General features: G+C 46.6%; 1 protein-coding gene across 2 annotated transcripts in view; it reads left to right on the forward strand.

Annotated features, from left to right (window-relative positions):
- Positions 1-22,840, forward strand: part of LOC117349026 (protein clarinet-like) — a 404,996-nt gene that overhangs the window by 60,320 nt on the left and 321,836 nt on the right. For both annotated transcript variants that reach the window (XM_033921891.1, XM_033921900.1), the window contains exons 2-3: positions 15,588-19,424; positions 20,084-20,272. In XM_033921891.1, the coding sequence (XP_033777782.1) occupies positions 15,588-19,424; positions 20,084-20,272 (4,026 nt within the window). The remainder of the gene's footprint in view (positions 1-15,587; positions 19,425-20,083; positions 20,273-22,840) is intronic.

Genomic DNA, 22,840 nt, shown 5'->3' on the forward strand with positions numbered 1-22,840 from the left:
TCTCAGCCAAGAGAAAGGCCTCTGCTTCCAGACAGAGAGGAGAGGAAAGGCTGGAGCAAAACTGGGGCAACCAGTGATAGTGAGGAGTTTCAAACAAGTACACTTGAGGAGTGCCCCATTGAACAAAGATGGACTGAAGAATTGCAGAGTTGAGAGTCCATTTATAAAGCTGACGAATTCTGCTGACGTTGATTAATAGAGAATTCGTCTCCCCTTCAATGTAGATTGCGAGCTGTCACCCCAAGTCCAGATTTTTTTTCTTTGTCCTCCTGACATAACAGGAGAGAGCCCATGCCTCCTTGCTCAATTATGTAGTACATAGCTACTTGATTATCCGTGCAAAGGAGGAGGACTTGAGGGGAGAGTAGATGATAGAAGGCTTTGAGGACATAAAAACATTGCTGAGTTCCAGGAAATTGATGTGAAATTTCTGCTCCCGGTAGTCCAAAGACTCTGAGTCTGAAGATCGTCTATGTGAACCCCCCAGACACAAGGAGATGCGTCCGTTGTGATGAGAGAGCAAGTGAAAAAAGGAGACTTCTAGATAGATTGGAAGAGGTCATCCAGTATGAAAGCGACTGCCAAAGAGAGCATGTCACACATAAATCATGTGAGAGATGAGCCGACACTTGAGACCAGTGAGAAGTAAGGGTTCACCGAGGAGGGCTAAGATGCAGCCTTGCCAAAGGTGTTACATGGACAGTTGAGGCCATGTGGCCTAGAAGAACCATCAGGTGTCTGGCAGAGATGGATTGAAGAGAAAGCAATTGCTGACACGGATGAGAGCCTGAAGGCGATCTGGAGGAAGAAATGCTCTCATGAGAGTGGAGTTTAGGATTGTCCCCAATGAACTGCAGATGTTGAGTTGGAGAGAGATGTGATTTGGGGAAGTTGACTTAGAATACTAGTGACTGAAGAAAAGAAAATGGTCTAAGACGTTACTTAGACCACGTCCAGAAAAGAAACAGCCTACATGAACCAGTCGTCCAGATAAGGAAAGACTTGAAGGCATGAAGTCGGAAATATGCAGCCACTAAACTTAGGCACTTCATGAAGACTGGGAAAAAATGCCAGGTCGAAAGGAATTACCTTGTATTGGTAAAGACACCAGTTGAGTTGAAAAGTACTCCTTGGAAGCCAGATGGATTGGAATATGCATGTAGGCTTCTGTGGAATCTAGATAGCAGAACCAGTCGTTCCAATAGAGGAAAGGAGAAAGCATGGCAAGGAAAAGCATCCTGAATTTCTCCTTGACTAGAAATAGGTTGAGAGGTCTGAGAGTCAGAATGGGTCTCAGACCGTCGGTCTACTTGGGTACCTAGAAGGAACAGGAGGAAAATGCCTGATCCTGCTGATCGAAGGGAACTTCCTCGATGGGATTAAGCAGGAAAAGAGATTTAACCTCCTGAAGAAGAAGGAAGGATTGTGAAAAGTCCAAAACAGGCTTGTCTGAAGGCAGGATGTGAAAATTGAATATGTAACCCTGCCACATAATAGTGAAAACCCAGAGATCTGAGGTGATGAGCTCTCAACGATCTATGAAGAACTGAAGATGGCCTTCAATGGGTTGAGGCATTAACTTGATTATTCTGAAGAAACACGTAAAAAAAAAAGCTGTATGAATGTGTATGGAACAGCCTATGGGTTGTGTTGCTGATGTGGTTGCTGTTGTGACTGAGACAGGAACAGAATCAAATCAGTAAAAGGCCAGAGTGTCCTATCTGGGCTCGCGGCAGAGAACATCTGAGTAGCCTTTTCCATGAAAGGGCAATAATTTGTCCCCTAAACAAGGTGTATTTAGGAGGCTGTCGTGGTGTGCAATAGCCAACTGAGACCCCCCCTAAGTCAGGCAAGTTGCCTCAAAGCAACTGACAATGCTGCTGTACGAGAAACCAAGGCAAAGGCGGCCTGTGCTGATCCAACCATGCACTTGCAAAGATGAAGCAAGGTTGAAATAAAATGTTGAAAAAACTAGGAGTTTATGTTCCAGAAGATATTTTGGAATGTGGCTAGTTGTTGCACCAAATGGTTCAGGTAAAAGGAAAAGGGAATACCACACTGATTGGCCAAGATAGCATTCTGATAGCGACGTGAGCCAAACCGATGTAGAGTCTTGTCCTCTCTGCTAGGAGGTACAAAGGTACTTACTTTCGAGAAGAGATGTATAAGGGAGTGGAGGTGCATCAAATCTGAAAAGGGAATCATCCTGAATAGGTAGTCCAAAGAGCAGGAAGCCACTGGTACTGTAAGCAGAGTTGCAAAGTTGGAAGAACTCTGGGTGGCTGATTAAAACTAAAGTATCTAAGAATTGTTTAGATGCTTTAGAATCTGCCTCTAAAGGAATGGATAAAGCCCTAACATCTCCAGGAGAAATGTGGTAAAGGAGCTTCTTGAGAAGAAAGGCGAGTAGAATTACTCCCTGAGGAACTTTCAACGTCGAACCAGCATCGAGAGAGTCGATGTCGACATGGGAGTCGGCAAAAGCAGCCAAAAATCCTCCCATAAGTCCTCTTGTAGCAATTGCATTATGTGCTGTATTAGAGAAAAGCACCGATACCATTGGCCTTTTTCAGCTGATACCTTCGGTGCCGCTCAATGCTCCAGAGATGAGAAGGTCGGTATCAAGGCACTCATCGATATCGAAGTGGAGCAAGAGGTAGGGTTGTTAGAAGTCGGCAGGATTTGACTCACTGCTACTATGACCTGAAGCCCAGAGAGAGAGGGAAAAAACTAGGCAGCCAACTTACCCACTGGAGATGCGACACCACAGAGAGCATAAGGAGATCCACTCTTGGTGTCGATGTTGGTGCGGGCTTGATTAATATAGCGGTGGGCACTAGATTCCTGATGGCGCGGAACAGGAGGTGCTATTGGAGCGAAGTGGAAATGCGCTGCTGAAGAAAAAAGCAGAGGCAGCAAAAATCGGCGAGGTCAAGGGCCTGACGCTGCAAGAAGCAGCGGTGGATGGCGGTGACCGCAAGTGCCCGAGCACAGCAACTGCCTGTGAGAATTATCATCGGAAAGGCCAGGAACGGTAAGACAGCCATAGGAGAAACAAAAGCTAGGACGATCCATAAAGGCCTGCCAAACCGAAGACCACATCAAGAAAATAAAAAAACAAAGAATATCTTGGGGTTTTAAAATAAATAAATAAATAAAAATAGAAACCTGACTGAAAATTCAGAAGCTGTGAGAACGGGAAGGCAACGAAATGAAAATTTTTTCAACAGCCGTTGAAAACGTGACTTCTTAGCTCCACGGAAACAAAATAACTGAAGGACCGCGCGCCCTGCGCTGGGTAGGAAGGCACTCACGCATGCGCGGTTCAGGCTATCGCGAACTTTCTTAGATCTTAAAGTGGCGATGCACTTTTAAAGTGGTCCGTACCGGGGCTTCGTCGGTGACGTCACCCATACATGAGAATATGCTGCCTGCTTGTCTTGGGATAATGCCATGTAGGTATGTAAACGTCTCTATCATATCTCCCCTCTCCTGCCCTTCCTCTAAAGTATACATATTGAGATCTTTAAGTCTATCCCCATTCTCCTTATGACTCATTTTTTAAGATGTGATCTCCAGAATTCTACACAATAGTCACATGATGCAGCCTGCCTGAACAGACGCAGGAGAGGAGAGCTCCGCACTGACTCTGCCAAAATCCACTCTAATCTCTGCTATTTACTGCACCCAGTCCCAAATCTTCCTGGGAGAGCTGTGCCTAGTGTTCCGGTTTGTTGTTGCTGAAGAGGGCAGTGGACCGCATTCTGGCATGCCAATACAAGCCGCAAAACCACTCTGCGATAAGCCTCATTCACCTGCAGTCAAAATGGCGGCGGAGTCTGCCTCATTCACTATCTCTGCAGGCAACTGGATTCAAGAAATTACCCGCTCAGTGACTGCAGCCTTAGCGGACCGCCTCAACAAACTCCAGTCTGCAGTGGAGGAGGTCCACGAGAAATTTGATGGGCAGAGCTGAAGGACTGCCGAGGTGGAGCAGCGCATCTCGGGCCAGGAAGACATGTGCTCTGCATTAGAGGCATAGGTGTCTGCTCTACAAAAACAAAGTGCCAAAATGCAAGACCAGCTTAAAGAACACAAAAATTGCAGCCGGAGTAATAACCTCCGGCTTGTCGGCTTGCCTGAGACCATTTCCGATGCAGATCTGTATCGGAACTTCAGCTCCTGGCTGCCGGATAAACTGGGCCTGCTGGATTCTGGCCTGCAATTCGACTGCGAGAGAGCCCACCGCATCGGCCTTAAGGTGGCACATGGTAAATGGGTGCGCATGGCCATAGCGCGTTATTGCAGTTGGAGAGGTAAGGAAGCGCTTCTTAAGGCCTTTCGTAAATCGGGAGCCTTGGAGTACGATGGGGCGAAGGTACTCTTGTTTAATGATTATTCGGTGCGAGTTGCGGCGCAACGCAAACTGATGTCGCCCTTCTGCACAGAGCTCCATAAGATGGGTGTCCAGTTTGCCTTGGTTTTCCCTGCTAAGCTGCGGATCTGGAGGAATGGCACCTCGGTGATACTGGCCACGGTGGAGGAAGCACGCATGTATGTGGGCAACCTTCCAGCTTGATTTTCAACTTGTGCCTTGGTTGCTGTTCTCTTTGAGGCTCGCCCGAGCCTTGGAGTGTTCCGGTTTTTGGATCTTGGCCTGGGGTCCCACATTTGTGCAACCTGCTTGGGGTTTTTTTCGGATGCCTTCTGGCTGTGACTGGGTTTGTTGCCAGTTCCTGAATCATCAACCTCAGGTGGTTCCTGTGCCCGGTCTTTTGGCAGCATCACTGGCGGGCCTTGGGCTTGCTCTGCCACTTATTCTACTGACTTTTCCTGCGCCCGAGACACTTGATATTGTCAGGTTCCTGATGCTGTCTTTCGGCCTGGGGCATGTTTTTGAGTTGATCTGGCCTGATCTTCCTTATGCTTGTATGGTTGTACCTTGGGGTTGGTTTCTAAGGAGCAGGGGTGGGGGATGGGGCGGGGGTCTCCTCTGGGTAGGCAGCGGGATTGGATTTGGGATTGTATGCAGGAAACACGGGATGGGGAGGGGAGGGGGGTTGGTGGGGGAGGCAGGAGGTGAGCTTGTCTGGTTGTGTGGATGCTAGTATGTCTGTCGGTGAGAGTGTTGTTTGGGGGCTGCTTGGAGTTTTACAGGGAGGTGGAGCTGCAAGTGGAGGGGATTCTGAGACCTTACGATGCTGGTTTGCTTTTCTTGTGTAGCCACAAGGTCCAGTAGGGAGGCCCTGACACAGATGGCATTGGTATGTCATTATTTGATTTCTCTCTTTTCTGGGGAGAGTATGGCTGACTACATAGGTGACTATGGCTGAACTCAAAGTGACTACGTTTAATGTAGATGGTATTAAGTCACCAGTTAAGTGTACTCGAGTGCTGACCAGTCTTTGCAAACTTGGCACTGATATCGTCTTCCTACAAGAAACACATCTCTCTCAGCTGGAACATGCCAAACTCAAATGTGGCTGGGTAGGGGAGGTGTTCTCCTCAGTCTTCGTGGGTCGACAGAGGGGGTGGTGGCCATTCTCCTACATAAGAGTCTGCCTTTTCATCTCCACAAACAAATTCTAGACACGGAGGGCCGATTTGTAATGGTCCTGGGTGAGCTCTGGGGCCTTAAGTTATTGCTGTGTAACTTGTATGCTCCCAATGTTTACTGTCATAAATTCTTTTCTTCTGTTCTGGCCCATATCTCTCAGCATTATGACTATCAATTGGTTTTGGGTGGGGACCTCAATATCACCGCGAATCCTGGGGTGGATTGTAAGCCGCCTCGGGTGAGCACTAGGGATCATGACAATAGGGGAGTAGGCTTTCTTGCTCAGCATTTGGACTTGGTGGATGTATGGCGTACCTTGCACCCTTATAATGTTGACTTTACTTTTTACTTTCATGCCCATAAGGTGTATGCTCGGCTGGATTATATACTCTTGGATAAACGCCTATTTTCCATGGCCACTCGATCCAAGATTTATGAAAGCACAATTTCTGACCATGCACCGGTGGGACTTCGATTGAGCATAGCTCTCAAGGGTCGGACATCCTCTTGGAAATTGCCCCCTTATTTGTATCAGGACCCGGAGTTCCGCACCTTCCTGAGAGTGCGCTGGGTGGACTAACATCTTTTTGGTATACCCAGTCACTTTTTGGTATGCCCAGTTACTTTTTGGTACTCCGTGGGCACATTATTGCTTACATCGCAGGACAAAGGAAACAAAGAGAGGGGGAGATTTTGCGGTGGTCTGGGCGGCTTCACGACCTTAGGAGATCCCATATTAATACCTGTCAGATGCAGACTGGGTGGAGCTGCGAGAGGTTCGGAGTCAGCTTGAGGAGCTCCTTAACAAACGTACAGAACGCTCCCTCTACTACCAGAGGTATCAGCTGTATCGCTGGGGCAGCAAAACAGGGAAGCTGCTGGCTAACCTGATCCATCCGCATAAAAAATGACAGATTATTACTTCTATCAAGGACTCCAGGGGTGTCCGTCATGTGGGGGAACACAACATAGCTTCACAATTTGTCTAATACTACCAGGCTTTGTATGGCCACCGACCTCTGGATGCTGGTGCCATGACTAGCTTCTTTGCTGATTTGGAGTTACCTCAGTTGACTGCGGCTCAGGCCTCACCTCTAAATGCATCAATCACAGCTAACGAGATCTCCACTACGATTGGCTCCCTTACTTTGGCCAAGGCACCAGGACTGGACAGCTTAGGTCCAGAATATTACCGGATTCTACGGGATTTAGTGGCCAACTCATTGAGCTGAATGTGTAATGTGGTAGGGAGCGGCGAAGGGCCCTTTCCCAACAATCTGGCCCATGTTGTGCTGCTGCCCAAGCTGGGGAAGAACCCCGATTTGGTGGGTTCTTTCTAACCTATCTCCCTCCTGGATCAAGATGTCAAAGTGTTGGCTATGACGTTGGTGCGGCGTCTTAATTGTTTTTTGCCAGACTTGATCCATCCGGATCAGATGGGCTTTGTACCTGGACGTATGCGTCCATGAATTTGCGGAAGGTGCTGGGGGCTATCCACGAGCATAAGGGCAGGGGGACACACTCCGCAGTGGCGGGCTTAGATATGGAGAAAGCGTTTGACAGTGTTTCTTGGGACTACCTGTTCCAGATTTTGGAGGGCTTTGGCTTTACGGGCAACTTTCTGGACTGGATTAGAGCATTGTACACTAGTCCATGGGCTCGGTTGCTCATCAATGGCATTCAAACTGCAGTGGGGCACTAGACAGGGATGCCCATTATCCCCACTACTGTTTCTTTTGGCTATCGAGCCTTTGGCCCTTAAGATACAACAGGATCCTAGTGTTCGGAGTATTTGGGTGGGGGGTTGGAATACAAAATCAGTTTGTTTGCGGATGATATTTTACTTTATTTGGATCAGGCTCCCATACATTTGGAGGCAGTGCTAGTGATTGTCCGGGATTTTGGGGCACTCTCGGGTCTGCAGGTTAATTGTAGTAAGTTTGAACTCTTGCTTTTGGCTGGAGGCCCTGCGGAGCCGTGGCATGCCATGCTTCCTATCCTGCCTTTAATCACTCCAATCCGGTATCTATTTGAGTACCAACCCTGCCACGTTTTATTCCATGAATGTCCTCTGTCATCTTGATGCCATTGGGAGGTTGTGACCTCCCTCTAGGTTTACTGGGACAGGCGGCTTTAGTAAAAATGGTTTTGCTTCCTAAGTTATTTTATCCCCTTCAAACTATACCGCTTTGGCTTCATCCCCAGGATGTACTCCACTTTACCTCCTTAATCTCCCAGTTTATATGGCGGTCTAAGGCCCCTTGCATAGCTATGGCTAAGTTGCCGCTGGTCAGGGGCGCTGGCGGGTTGAATGTCCCAGATATACACTTGTATAATGTTGCTGCCCTCATGCGTTGGATTCACGAGGGCACAGGATCTGCGTGATACTTCCCTCAGGGATGGGCTGAGAGCTGGAGTCAGCCGTTTCAGTTCTTCAATTTACTCCACTCCCAACCGGACTCTGTGGCCTGCTCGGGGGACAATCCGGTTTTCTGCTGCCCTTTCGGAAGGCTTGGCAGTGGTGGCATCGTTGGCACGGCCTCCCGATAGTGATTTCTCCCTTTATGACCTTTGAGGGTAACTTGGGATTCCTACCTGGATGGGGGCGGTTGATGTTTAGGGAGTGGGCACAGTGGGGGCTGCCGCTGTATGGCACAATTATTGGCCTTATCGGGGAGCCCCTTTCCTTCCTTTCTGCAGGTCCAGACGAAATTGGTCCTTCCTCACATGTACCTGTTCTCCTTCCTCCAGATTAGACATTACTGGGCGTTGGTCCAGCGGACTTGTGCGAGGGGTTGGGATGTTGGGCCCCTAGACCAGATCTTTGTGGCTATCCCAATTGTGCTCAATCGGCTGTCCCACTAGTATTGTGCTTTGCGACTCTCTACCCAAGTCTCAGGGATGTGTAAATTGCGGGAGAGTTGGGAGGGGTATTTGGGCCAGAGCATTCCTGATCCCCAGTTTCTGGACTGCTTTCGGACCCTTTATCTTTTTTCAAAATTAGCTGATTAACAGGAAATGCTGTATAAAATCTTGCATCAAGCCTATCTCACCATACATAGGGGGGTACAGATTGGGTTGTGGACTAGTGATCTTTGTATTAAGTGTAAATGTAAGCCTGGTACCTATTTACATAGAAACATAGAAATAGACGGCAGATAAGGGCCCACGGCCCATCTAGTCTGCCCACCTTAATGTCCCTCCCCTACCTTTGCCCTGTGAATAGATCCCATGTGCCGATCCCATTTGGCCTTAAAATCAGGAACGCTGCTGGCCTCAATCACCTGTAGTGGAAGACTATTCCAGCGATCAACCACTCTTTCAGTGAAAAAGAATTTCCTGGTGTCACCTCGTAGTTTCCCGCCCCTGATTTTCAACAGATGCCCTCTTGTTGTCGTGGGACCCATGAAAAAGAAGATATCTTCCTCCGCCTCGATGCGGCCCGTAAGATACTTGAACGTCTCGATCATGTCCCCCCTCTCTCTGCGCTCCTCGAGCGAGTATAGCTGTAATTTGTCAAGCCGTTTTTCGTATGGTAGATCCTTGAGTCCCGAGACCATCCGGGTGGCCATTCTTTGCACCGACTCCAGTCTCAGCACATCCTTGCGATAATGCGGCCTCCAGAATTGCACACAGTATTCCAGGTGGGGCCTCACCATGGATCTATACAATGGCATAATGACTTCCGCCTTACGACTGACGAAACCCCTTCGTATGCAGCCCATGATTTGTCTTGCCTTGGACGAAGCCTGCTCCACTTGATTGGCAGACTTCATGTCCTCACTGACGATTACCCCCAAGTCTCGTTCTGCTACCGTTTTTGCTAGGATCTCGCCATTAAGGGTATAAGACTTGCATGGATTCTGGCTGCCCAGGTGCATAACTTTGCATTTTTTGGCATTGAAGTTGAGTTGCCATGTCCTAGACCATCGCTCCAGTAGGAGTAGGTCGTGCATCATGTTGTCGGGCACTGAATCTTCGTCTGTTGTGCATTTGCCCACTACATTACTCAGTTTGGCGTCATCGGCGAATAATGTTATTTTACCTCGAAGCCCTTCTGCCAAGTCTCTTATAAAGATGTTGAATAGGATTGGGCCCAAGACTGAGCACTGTGGTACTCCACTAATCACCTCCGTCATTTCGGAGGGGGTGCCGTTCACCACCACCCTTTGGAGCCTACCTCCAAGCCAGCTCCCAACCCATTTCGTCAATGTGTTACCTAATCCTATAGAACTCATCTTGCTCAGTAACCTGCGGTGTGGTATGCTATCGAATGCTTTGCTAAAGTCCAGGTACACGATGTCCAGGGACTCCCCAATATCCAGCTTCCCCGTTACCCAGTCAAAGAAGCTGATCAGGTTGGATTGGCAGGATCTCCCCTTAGTAAATCCATGTTGTCGGGGATCCCATAGATTCTCCTCATCCAGGATCTTATCTAATTGGTGTTTGATTAGAGTTTCCATTAGTTTGCTCACTATCGATGTTAGACTCACTGGTCTGTAGTTTGCTGTCTCCATCTTTGAGCCTTTCTTGTGGAGTGGAATGACGTTAGCCGTCCTCCAGTCCAACGGGACGCTGCCTGTACTAAGGGAGAGGTTGAAGAGCGCGGACAGTGGCTCCGCCAAGACATCACTCAGCTCCCTAAGCACCCTGGGGTGCAGGTTGTCCGGCCCCATTGCTTTGTTAACCTTGAGCTTTGACAGCTCACCGTAGACACTGCTGGGCGTAAACTCAAAGTTACTAAACGGGTCAACTGAGCCAACCCTTGTCTGTAGCTGAGGGCCGAGCCCTGGCGCTTCTCGGGTGAAGACTGAGCAGAAGTATTCATTTAATAGTTGGGCTTTTTCCGAATCCTTTTCCACATAGTCTCCGTCTGGTTTCCTAAGACGTACAATCCCGCCTGAGTTTTTTCTTCTATCACTGATATACCTGAAGAAGGATTTATCTCCCTTCTGGATGTTCTTTGCTAGAGACTCCTCCATGAGGAATTTAGCCTCCCTGACTGCTGTATTGACGGCTTTTGATTTGGCCAGGTAGTCTGCTCTAGAGTCCTGCTTCCCTGATTGTTTGTAAGAGATGAATGCTTTTTTCTTCTCCTTGATCAGGTCTGAGATCTCCGCAGTAAACCACTGTAGCTTATTGTTCCTTCGCCGTTTACTTACTGATTTTACATAGCGGTTTGTTGCTTCTTGTATGGTTGCTTTCAAAGTCGACCACATGTCTTCCACGTTATCGGTTTCTTCTTGGCTTTGTAGCGCCTGGTGAACGAATTCTCCCATTTCTTTGAAATTTGTGTCCTTGAATTTGAGGACTTTGGTTAGTGTAGTAGATTTAGTGAAACCTTTCCTGATATTGAACCATACCATGTTGTGGTCACTGGAGGCCAATGTGTCGCCCACCGAGACCTCTGTGACACTTTCTCCATTGGTAAGTATCAGGTCCAGTATTGCCTGATCCCTTGTCGGTTCCAACACCAGTTGCCTGAGGCTTGCTCCTTTCATAGAGTTTAATAGCCTCCTGCTGCTGCCGGAAGCAGAGGTAAGTGTAACCCAATCCACATCAGGCATGTTGAAGTCACCTAGCAATACTGTGTCCCCATGCAAGGTGATATTTTCTATATCTTCGATTATTTCCATATCCAGGTCATCCTGTTGTCTTGGGAGTCTGTAAATTATGCCAAGATACAAGCATTTGTCCTTCCCTCTGGCCAAATTAACCCAAAGGGATTCCCCAGTATACTGGACATCTGAGATTCTCGTGACCTTAATGTCATCTTTAGTATATAATGCTACACCCCCTCCCTTCCTACCCTCTCTGTCCCGGCGAAGCAAGTTGTAACCCGGTATGACCATGTCCCACCCGTGGGAGTCTGTGAGCCAGGTTTCGGATATCGCCACCACATCCAGGTCGGCATTCCTTATTTCTGTTTCCAATTCCAGGATCTTGTTTCCTAAACTGTGTGCGTTGACGTACATAGCCCTCCATGTTATATTTTTGTTATGTCTCAGTGGGGATATTCCTGTTTGAGCTATTTGAACACCTTTAGCATTGTTTGTGTTATTTGTGCTTTCCTGAGGCTCAGAACCACAATGCATACTCCCCATATACCCAGAACTACAGTGTGTACTCCCCCTAGACCCGGAATTACAATGTGACCCATAAATATGATGTGACCCTACTCCCGACTCAAAAGTGTGTGCACTCACCCCTGACCCAGAATTTCGGTCAGAATTTCGGTCAGAATTTACATTCTTTTCTTGAGTGCACTGAGCTCACCATTTGGATAGTGCTTCTGGGCCTTCTCGATGCTGTTCTTCATAGACCTATAGAGTGGGACTATGGCACCCTCCTCTTGGGCTTTCAGGGTTCCTTACGGGAACAGGGTTTCTCTCCTCCTCAGTGTAGATTCCTTTATAATGCCACTCTGGTGGCGAAAAAAATGATTCTGACCTCCTGGACTTCTGAGGACTCTCCCCCAGCCGCTCAATGGTGGGCCAAGCTGAGAGAGATGGCACACTTTGAGATCTGCTCCTATGAAACTTCTACCCGGCAGGACATGAGGCACTATGTTGCTCTGTGGAAAGGTCTGTTGGATCTTCTCACCTCTTAACCTTTCTTTGTGCACCTCTCTATGTCTGTTTCTTCCTGAGGTTGCCCTTTTTGAGTCTCCCTACCTGAATCCCGGGGGGTGGGAGGGAGGAGGGGGAGTCAAGCTTGGTAGGGGCGGTATGAATGGACTGACTGCTGTTCTGGATGCTATATGTATGCTGGGTGCTTGTTGTGAGGTTTGGGATGTTTGGTATGTTGTTTGACTGCTTGTGCGTTGGTGGGACTTTCTATTATAAAATGTTCTGGCCGATGGTCTAGTCTGGCTTTGTACTCCTTGAGGGCTTTGTGGGTATGGGTGGGTCTGTTATTTTCTTTTGCTGGACATTGCTCTGCCCCACGATTGTGGTGTCTTGTATGTGCTTGCTGTTTTTATTGTTTTTCTTGCTCCTCCTGTATTGATCTTGTTTCATTGCTGATTGTACATGCTCATCTGGGCCATTTGCCATTCTCAAACAAATATTTAAAGAAAAAAAAAAAAGAATTGTACCAAATATTCTTAATGAGGTCTCACCAGAGTCTTATATAGGGCATCAATACCTCCTTTTTCCTCTCCCTATTCACCCTACCATCCTTCTAGCTTTCAATGTTGCCTTTTCAACCTGTTTGGTCACCTTAACATCATCACATATTATCACAACCAAGTCCTACTCTTTCGTGCACAAAAGTTCATCACCCACTAAACTATACCATTCCCTTGGATTTTTGCAGCCCAAATGCATGTCCTTGCATTTCTTAGCATTAAATCTTAGCTGCCAAATTTCAGACCAATCTTCAAGCTTTGCTAGGTCTTTCCACATGTTACTTACTCCTTCAGGGACTTTGGAACTTCCCATTGCTGAAATTTCCCCTGCTGGTGACACCTAGGGCTCCTTTTACATTGAGCTGGTGTTAGTTTTAGCCGCGTAGCACGGGTTTAACGCGCACTAAAATTCTGCATGCGCTAAAACCGCTATCGCAGCTTTGTAAAAGACTTTAAAAATAAGTAAATTGCTTGGATTACAAACCCCATCATTAATTGCTGGAGGATAATTTTTGATTGACCTGCCTTCTGGAACAGAAGTTTTGCAGCTTGCTTTTGTTTATCTGCCCAACACTGTTACTGTTAGCTTAATAGTAATAGTATTTTAATTAAGGTATTTGTTTAAAATGATCTCCTCAAATTATGTTCTTTTTAACTGTTAAGAAAAAATCAGTGCCATTCTTTAGATGGGGAGCTTGGTGTCCAAAAATACTTTCTTTGAGGTGTATTAGGCTGGGAATCAGGGGAACCAGATTCTTGTGATTGTGAGCAAGTTATCTAATCTTCCATTGCCCCAGGTACAAAGAGTTAGATTGTGAACCCACTAGAGACAAAGTATCTGTATGTAATTTATAAGTCTCTTTGGTTGTACCACAGAAAGGTGGTATATCAGGAATGTAACAAAAACATATATTCTTTTTCCAAAGTTCCTATTTGGCACTCTCTGCGTTCCTACTTCTTTGGTTAGGGACTTCCTGGCTTTCACATTTCAGTCACTGTTAACAGCAAGACCTGAGAGTTTATCTGATCAGGCCTTCTCTGCTCATGCAACAGCCCTTTCTCCTCACCTAGGACAATCTCCTTGCAAACCCACGGTGTGTCGGCGGTATTTATTTAACTTTGGTTGTATTTAAATTGAAGGTTGACATTTTTCTTAAAGCTCAGACAGCCTGAAAATTTCAAAAGTATAAAAAGATAAGAATAGTGGCTATTGCTTTTGCAGATCAGAATGAAGGACTTCTTTCACTTATTCCTTGCCTTTTCAGAAATGTCATCCACTCAAGGTTTTGATTAAGGGGATATTATTAGGCTTTACTGTTGCCTTTTGAATGTTCTAGGACGGTATTAAACATTTAAAGGAAAGGATCTCCAGCAAAGGTATTTTCACTTGTTTATCTAGCATTGTGTTGAATGAATAAAATCTTGAAAAACTATTGTGGTGGAAAGAAGCTCAGATCTTTGAGGTCATACTCACTGGTGGCTCACTAGGTGTCAACTCCACCCCACCCCAAACCCCTCAAAATGAGAACTCTTGGCTTGACAGGCTTCTAGCACTGGCAGTGAAAGGAAATCCCGTGTCTCCCAATACATGTATAGGGCCTGCTTTCTATGACACTTGCAGAATGCATGATGTCATCTCTCACTGTGTGATGGCACAATCCATGCTGTGACGTCACGGGCTGGGATACTTCTGACTCCTAGCTTTATCTCTCCTGGTTTCAGGCAGACCTTATTACTGGTCCACCTGAGACTTCAGCTGGCATCCACCTAACAGAAGAATGAAATACCATTTTCTTATTGCTATCAACTTGATGTTTCAGTGTTTAAGCTGTAAGTTGATGTCTATTTTATATCTTTAAGGACCCATGAAAATGGATATGTCAGTGTTGTGGGAGAGAACATGAGGGGAGGTGGGCGGTGCTAGTGACTTTTTAGGGAAGCAAGCAGTTAGTCATATTGTGCAAAAAGAATTATGATTAGAAATATTTAGAACAAGCTATAAAAGGTACCATAGAATATCACAGCACATAAGTCTTCCCATTTTTCCTTATTATTATAGTACTACAAACTCTATACTGGCATTACTTCTTGCTTCACCCAATGAAAGATTCTCTTTGGTTATCTCATGCTTTCCTGAATTCTGTGATTGTCCTTGTTTCTTTCATTTTGACTTGGAAACTATTCCATGAATAAATATTTTCTCTTTTTGTGAGCCAATAGTTTCCTGCTCATTTAAGGGCCACAGCTCAGTTGGATCCAGGCTGGAACCTGGCACTATGGGTTTTCATTTGACACTAATCTGGGGATTGTCTCATATTTTATATCTCCTCTGCTTCCACAATGTACCTAGTTTGATCTTTTCAGTGGCAGTCCTTGGCCAGAGAGCCATACACTAGAACTCCTTCCAGAACTCTGCAGTCATATGTCCTAAAACCAGTCACTAGTTGTCATCTTTAAGCAAAGATCATGATTCCTTCCCCACAGACTATAATTGCTGCTTTCCCAACATTCCCAGCCTCGCCAAGCCAAGGATATGAAATTGGGGATATTCCACATGCATGTGAACAGCATTTGTCACTGATGCTGGCCCCATGAAGAAATATTTCTAATGCTACCTCTGAGTCTCACTCTTTGGAACCTGATATCATATCTTTTTGTTCTAGAACATTTTATCTATTGAAGAGAGAGTGAAATAATTGGGTTTATAGGGAAGGCAGGACTCTGACACTGAGAGTTAAACCATGGAATGGGATGGCTAAAGAAGAAACAGTTTTATAGCTAAAGGCTATGCAGCTGATTATGGCAATCCTGGAGGAATAACTGTCTCTCTCCCTGACTTTGCAGGCCAGTTTTAGAAAGTGAAATCTGTCATCTTTAACAATGTTTTTCTGACCTTTGTAGATAGCAGCACACCAGGCCAGGAGAGATGTTGTAAAGACAACATGGATCCAGATGCTATTCCACCAGTTCTAAAGTTTGTTAGCTGGGGTCTAAGCTTTCTATCTTCCCATTCTGCTGCTCGAGAAAGGCGCTCAGCATTACAAGGTGCAATGATAGCTCCAAGAAAACACTATAATAATCAACTTCGCCATGAAGTCTCTCATCACTCACCAAGGCCACATCGTATGTCCTCCTCAATGTGGCCACATGGTCATGAAAGGTCACACCATTCATTTGGCAGAAGGCATCATTTTTTCTTAAATCATCCAGCTAACCATGGCCACCCTCGTGCCTCAGCAAAGTCACCAAAAACAGAAAAATCTTTGGTTGTATTGCCAACAACTGGTCCAGGTCAGACCCTTCTTTTATTTCCACCAGCAGGCCAAGGTCCGCCTTTACATGGTTTTCCACTGGCTGTGAAAGATCCACCAACAATATTACACAAAAATTCAAGCCAAGATATGCCTCCCCTTTCACGGCATTTGTCTGATCAACATAAGCCTCTTGCTTCAGTGCAGCCATTAAGCAACAATCAGCCTTTTGCCTCAGAGGAAAAATTTAACCGACATCAGTTTCTTCCCTCAACAGAACTGTCCAGAAAACATCAGCTTTTTACCTTAGAACCATCTGATCAACGTGAGCCTCTTGCCTCAGTGGAACCATCTAACCAAAATCAGCCTCTTACCTCAATGCAACTGCCCAGCAAAGATCAGTATCTTGCCTCAGTGGAATCATCTAACCAAGATGAGCCTAAGGCCTCAATGCAACTGTCCATCAAAGGTCAGCCTCTTGGTTCAGTAGAGCCATCTAATCAACATCAGCCTCGTGCCTCTGTGGAACCCTCCAGCAAACATGAGCCTCTTGATTCAGTGGAACCATCCATTGCTTCATTGGAACTGTCCAGCACAGATCAACTTCTTGCTTCAGTGGAACTGTCTAGAAAAGATCAGCCTCTTGCCTCAATGGAACTGTCTAGCAAAGATCAACCTCTTTCCTCAGTGGAACCACGTAGCAAAGATCAACCTTTTGCCTCAGTGGAACCATCTAGGAAATATCAGCCTCTTGCTTCAGTGGAACTGTCTAGCAAAGATCAGCCTCTTGCCTCAGTGGAACTACCTAGGAAATATCAGCCTCTTGCCTCAGTGGAACTACCTAGGAAATATCAGCCTCTTGCCTCAGTGGAACTGTCTAGCAAAGATCAGCCTCTTGCCTCAGTGGAACCGTCTAGCAAAGATCAGCCTCTTACCTCAGTGGAACTATCTAGGAAAGATCAGCCTATTGCCTCGGTGGAACCGTCTAGGAAAGATCAGCCTCTTGCTTCAGTGGAACTGTCAAGGAAAGATCAGCCTCTTGCCTCAGTAGAACTGTCTAGGAAAAATCTGTCTCTTGCCTCAGTGGAACCGTCTAGCAAAGATCAGCCTCTTGCCTCAGTGGAACCGTCTAGCAAAGATCAGCCTCTTGCCTCAGTGGAACCGTCTAGCAAAGATCAGCCTCTTGCCTCAGTGGAACCGTCTAGCAAAGATCAGCCTCTTGCCTCAGTGGAACTGTCTAGCAAAGATCAGCCTCTTGCTTCAACGGAACCATCTAGGAAAGATCAGCCTCTTGCCTCAGTGGAACTGTCTAGCAAAGATAAGCCTCTTGCCTCAGTGGAACCACTTAGCAAAGATCAACCGCTTGCCTCAGTGGTGCCATCTAACCAACATGTGCCTCTTGCCTCGACACAACTGTCCAGCAAAGATCAGCCTCTTGCCTCAGTGGAACTGTCTAGCAACGACCAGCCTCTTGCCTCAGTGGAACTGTCTAGCAAAGATCTGCCTCTTGCCTCAGTGGAACCGTCTAGCAAAGATCAGCCTCTTGCCTCAGTGGAACCGTCTAGCAAAGATCTGCCTCTTGCCTCAGTGGAACCGTCTAGCAACGACCAGCCTCTTGCCTCAGTGGAACCGTCTAGCAAAGATCAGCCTCTTGCCTCAGTGGAACCGTCTAGCAAAGATCAGCCTCTTGCCTCAGTGGAACCGTCTAGCAAAGATCAGCCTCTTGCCTCAGTGGAACTGTCTAGCAAAGATCTGCCTCTTGCCTCAGTGGAACTGTCTAGCAAAGATCTGCCTCTTGCCTCAGCGGAACCGTCTAGCAAAGATCAGCCTCTTGCCTCAGCGGAACCATCTAGCAAAGATCAGCCTCTTGCCTCAATGGAACTACCTAGCAAAGATCAGCCTCTTGCCTCAGTGGAACCATCTAGCAAAGATCAGCCTCTTGCCTCAGTGGAACCGTCTAGCAAAGATCAGCCTCTTGCCTCATTGGAACCGTCTAGCAAAGATCAGCCTCTTGCCTCAGTGGAACCGTCTAGCAAAAATCAGCCTCTTGCCTCAGTGGAACCATCTAGCAAAAATCAGCCTCTTGCCTCAGTGGAACCATCTAGCAAAGATCAGCCTCTTGCCTCAGTGGAACCGTCTAGCAAAAATCAGCCTCTTGCCTCAGTGGAACCGTCTAGCAAAAATCAGCCTCTTGCCTCAGTGGAACCATCTAGCAAAAATCAGCCTCTTACCTCGGTGGAACCGTCTAGCAAAAATCAGCCTTTTGCCTCAGTGGATCTGTCTAGCAAAAATCAGCCTCTTGCCTCAGTGGAACCGTCTATCAAAGATCAGCCTCTTGCCTCGGTGGTACTGTCTAGCAAAGATCAACCTGTTGCCTCGGTGGAACCATCTAACCAACATGGGCCTCTTGCCTCAACACAATTGTCCAGCAAAGATCAGCCTCTTACCTCAGTGGAACCATCTAACCAACATGTACCTTTTGCCTCAACACAAGTGTCCAGCAAAGATCAGCCCCTTGCCTCAGTGGAACCATCCAAACAACATGAGCCGCTTGCTTCAACACACCTGTTCAGCAAAGACCTGCTTCCTTCTTCAGTACAACCATCTTACCAATATAAGCCTGTTGCTTCAACACAGCTGTCAAGCATAAATCAATCTCCTGCCTCAAAGGAAACACCTACTAAAGATCAATCTTTCACTTTACAGCAACCATCCAGCAAAGGTCAGTCTCTTACCGCTCTCAAGCAATCTAGCCAACTTCAACCTCTCACCTCTCTGCAGCCATCCAGCAAAGGTCAACTTCCTGCTTCCGTGATGCCATCTGTTGAGCCTCAGCCTATCCCCTCCCTGAAGCTTTCTATCCAACGTCAGTCTATCACCTCCCTGCAGCCATCTAGCCAACGTCAGCCTCCTGTCTCCCTGACACCAGCTATCCAACATCAGCCTCTTGTCTCCTTGACACCACTTAGCCAAAATCAGCCTCTCATTGCCCTGTCACCACCTAGACAAAGTCAGCTTCCTGCCTCACTGCAGCCATCTAACCAACATCAGCCTCTTGACTTGCTGACACTGTCTAGCCAACATCAGCTTACCACCACACTGCAGCCATATAGTGAACGTCGTCCACTTCTCTTGCTGACACTGTCTAGCAAACATCAACTTCACACTTCACTGCAGCCAGCTGAACAACGTCAGCCTCTTGCCTCACTTCAGTTACCTAAGGCACGTCAGCCTCTTATTTCCTCAATGTCTTCTCAAATTCAGCCTCTCACCTCACAGCAATTGACTAGACCAAATGAACCATTTTCCCAAATGCAACAACCAAGTCAAGATCAACTTCTCGACCTATTGCAACTAGCCAGTCAAGGTGAAGTGTTGTCCTCACCACAGCTATCTAGGCAACAACTGGACAAGCAAAGTGGACCACTTTCCACGCTGATGTCATCCAAGCAAGATCAACAGGTCTCATCAGAGTCCTCTAGCCAAGGTAAGATTTTTGCATCATTATAACTGTTTAACTAAGATGAACCTTTGATCTCACTGTGATTCTTTGACATAGGTCAGCTTTTTTCTCTAATGAAATGTCCTGGTCCATGTCAGCATCTCAGGAATTGTCTAAGCAGAACTGGTCATTCTCCTCACACAAACAGTCCAGCCCTGGACAAACACTTACTACTCCCCTGTCATCTCCCAAGCCAGACACGTACTTATTTCCATCCTTTTGTTCTTCATTCTCCTGGCAGCTTTTTTTTTTAATTTCAGCAATCAAGTGGACTTCAAATTGCCTTACTTGCAGGCGTTCACCAATTTCCATAGGCTTCATAAATCTTAATTTGACCCCATCCCCCTCCCCATTTAGACCCCATCCAGCCCCCATTTAGACCTGCAATGGAACCTACCCATACCCTCAGTCAGCCTCTAAAAGCCTCTCTTCAGCTCTCAGTTCAACTTTCACCCACCTTCCCCATCAAGCTTTCAAATGCCCCTTGTTAGCCCATGCCTAAGTCTCTCCCTGTTTCTCTTATATCTTTTGGACAGTTATCAATCACAGTTTATTCTCATGGTTTCTGCCTGCCTTCGTTCCTGCCATCCATTACTTCCTATCAGTGGTTCCCACTTCCAAAATCTTCTGGTTTTATCCTACAGATCTGCTGCAACCTTATCCATCCCTTGTCAAACCAGAACTCCCAGACAACCTTATATCTTCATTTGAGGTTCCTTCTCGTCTGGTGCGTCGTGGAGCTGTCATCCTTTCTCACTGTGGAATCGACATAGAGTGGAATGTTGCTATGCAAGCTTACCATCTCTCCAAGATCCCCTTGGAGAATTACCCAGGTGAGAGGATATACAAGAATAAGCAAAACGCACTGTTTGATTTCCTTTTCTGATCATTATGACATCACTAATGATAGGATTTTAAAAAATACTTTTTGCTTTAAACATCTGATCCTGCCATTGTGCTCCATACATTTTAAAAACTGGCACAGGCATAGAAAATGGAACCCGGAGACCCGGTTTAGTAATGTAGAGTGTTAAGTAATAGAACACCAAAGAACAGATTGAGCTGGAAATGGATCTAGGGTATCCTACTGGAATGGGATGATTCATAGCGGCCAGTTCATCATGGGATGTTTCATTGCAGCCACGCTGAAATGGCCGCGATGAATCATTCCATTCTGCAGTACTCAACCTCAGACCTCCGAGCCCTACTCATACTGTTCTCGTCCCACGGAATGTGTGATCTCTGCCTTCCCAATTCTCCATCGTTATATAAGGCCTGCACTGAAGATCCTCTAGATGGCAACTATGTGAATCAATCCCTGCCAAAAAATACATAGAAGGGGCGGGAGAAGAGAACAGGAATTTGTTTTTCAGCCCAGTGTAATTCTGTACTCACCCTGATCCCAGGAAACCTGAGCCTCTAATTTACAAACAGGGATGATAAAAAGGGGCTGAGCTTGGGGGAGGCATAGAAAAAATTTTTTTTTGGGGGGGGGTTGACCCCCCAAATGCTGAATTATACACACACTGACACTAATCTTTCAAATAATTTCAAGCCCCATTAGCTTTATACACTTTATACAACACAACAAAACACGTCTTTATTATTTTAACCCCCCCACCCAAAACCTTCCCTTCCTTTTCCCCACCCTCTCACTTGCCTCCTCTGATACTGTGTGGAAACATACATGGTCTTTAGAAGAATTATGATCAGTGGCGTAGCAAGGGTAGGATGTGCCTGGAGTCCCCCCACGTCCTCCTCTTTCTCCCGCTCCTTCCCGCCCTCCCCACTCACAATCTCCCTGCCCCCTATGTACCTTTCTAAATCTTCATCAGCATGAGTGGCTTATCCAGTATGCTTCTCATGCTAGCGCTGGGTTTCCTTCTGACCCCGCGATCCGGAAGTGATTCAGAGAGGAACCAGGCTGGCACGAGCAACAGGCAGGAGAAAATCTACAGGCTGGTGAAAATCTACAGAGGTAAAGGTTGAGAGGAAGGGATGGTGCAAGCATGGCGTGGTATGGTGGGGTGGAGAGGTGCCAGCGCCCCCATCGAGATGGCACCTGGGGCAGTGCGCCCCTCCTCTCACTACGCCACTTGTTATGATGACAAATTACCTTTAACTTCCTCCTCTCCCTCGTTCTCATGCTACTATTACTACTATTTATTATTTCTGTAGCCAGATTCATGCAGCGCTGTACATTTGATGTAAATCGTTTAATATTTTTGTAAACAGTATAAAAAGTTTTAAATAAATAAACTCACAAGATAACAGTCCCTTCTCAAAAGAGCTTATGATCTAATTATGACAGACACACAGTACACAGGGTAGATCAATGTATGTTTTTCATAAAGGGGGATATTCTAAGACAGTGGTTCCCAAACCCTGTCCTGGGGGACCCCCAGCCAGTCGGGTTTTCAAGATATCCCTAATGAATATGCATGAGAAAGATTTGCTTACCTGTCGCTTCCGTTATATGCAAATCTCTCTCATGCATATTCATTAGGGATATTTTGAAAACCCGACTGGCTGGGGGTCCCCCAGGACAGGGTTTGGGAACCACTGTTCTAAGGGATGAAGAGATAAAGAGGGTAGGGGCAACATAAGGAATGAGAAACAGATGTGGAGGGGTATAAGCAAAACATACGTCTAAGTCTGATTTGGATGTAGGGCGCTAGTCACCCAAAGTCGGCAGCGGGAAAATGTCCATTCTCCAAAAGTATGTCTAAAGTTTTGTTGTGGGGGGGAAATTGTCTATCTAGAGGTCCAGGTGTTTGATTGTCCAGACATCCACTACGTCTATCTATATACCACATTTTCGATCACAAATTCGTCCAAGTCCCAAACATTCAAAACAAGACCTTTTGGACATGGGAGGGGCCAGCATTGTGATGGACTGGCCACCCAGACATGGCAACAGAGCAGTGAGGCACCTTACAGGGCACTACTGTGAACTTCACAAAAAGGGTGTCATACAAACATAGAAACACAGAAACATAGAAGATGACGGCAGAAAAGGGCTACAGCCCATCAAGTCTGCCCACTTTGCTTACCCACCCTATGTCTATGCCCTAATGACCCAATTTCCTTATCTTGACCCTCGTAGGGATCCCACATGGGTATCCCATTTATTCTTAAAGTCTGGCACGCTGTCTGCCTCGATCACCTGCACTGGAAGCTTGTTCCAATGATCAACCACTCTCTCTGTGAAGAAATACTTTCTGGTGTCGCCATGAAATTTTCCGCCCCTGAGTTTGAGTGGGTGCCCTCACCAGAACTCCCATATAGGTCCTGGTCAAAACCCACTATACTAAACTAAACTAAACCTTAAGTTTGTATACCGCATCATGGGCTGCCGCGTGAGCGGACTGCTGGGCATGATGGACCTCAGGTCTGACCCA

This window comes from Geotrypetes seraphini, chromosome 1 (genome assembly GCF_902459505.1).
Source record: "Geotrypetes seraphini chromosome 1, aGeoSer1.1, whole genome shotgun sequence".
Lineage (NCBI taxonomy): Eukaryota > Metazoa > Chordata > Amphibia > Gymnophiona > Dermophiidae > Geotrypetes > Geotrypetes seraphini.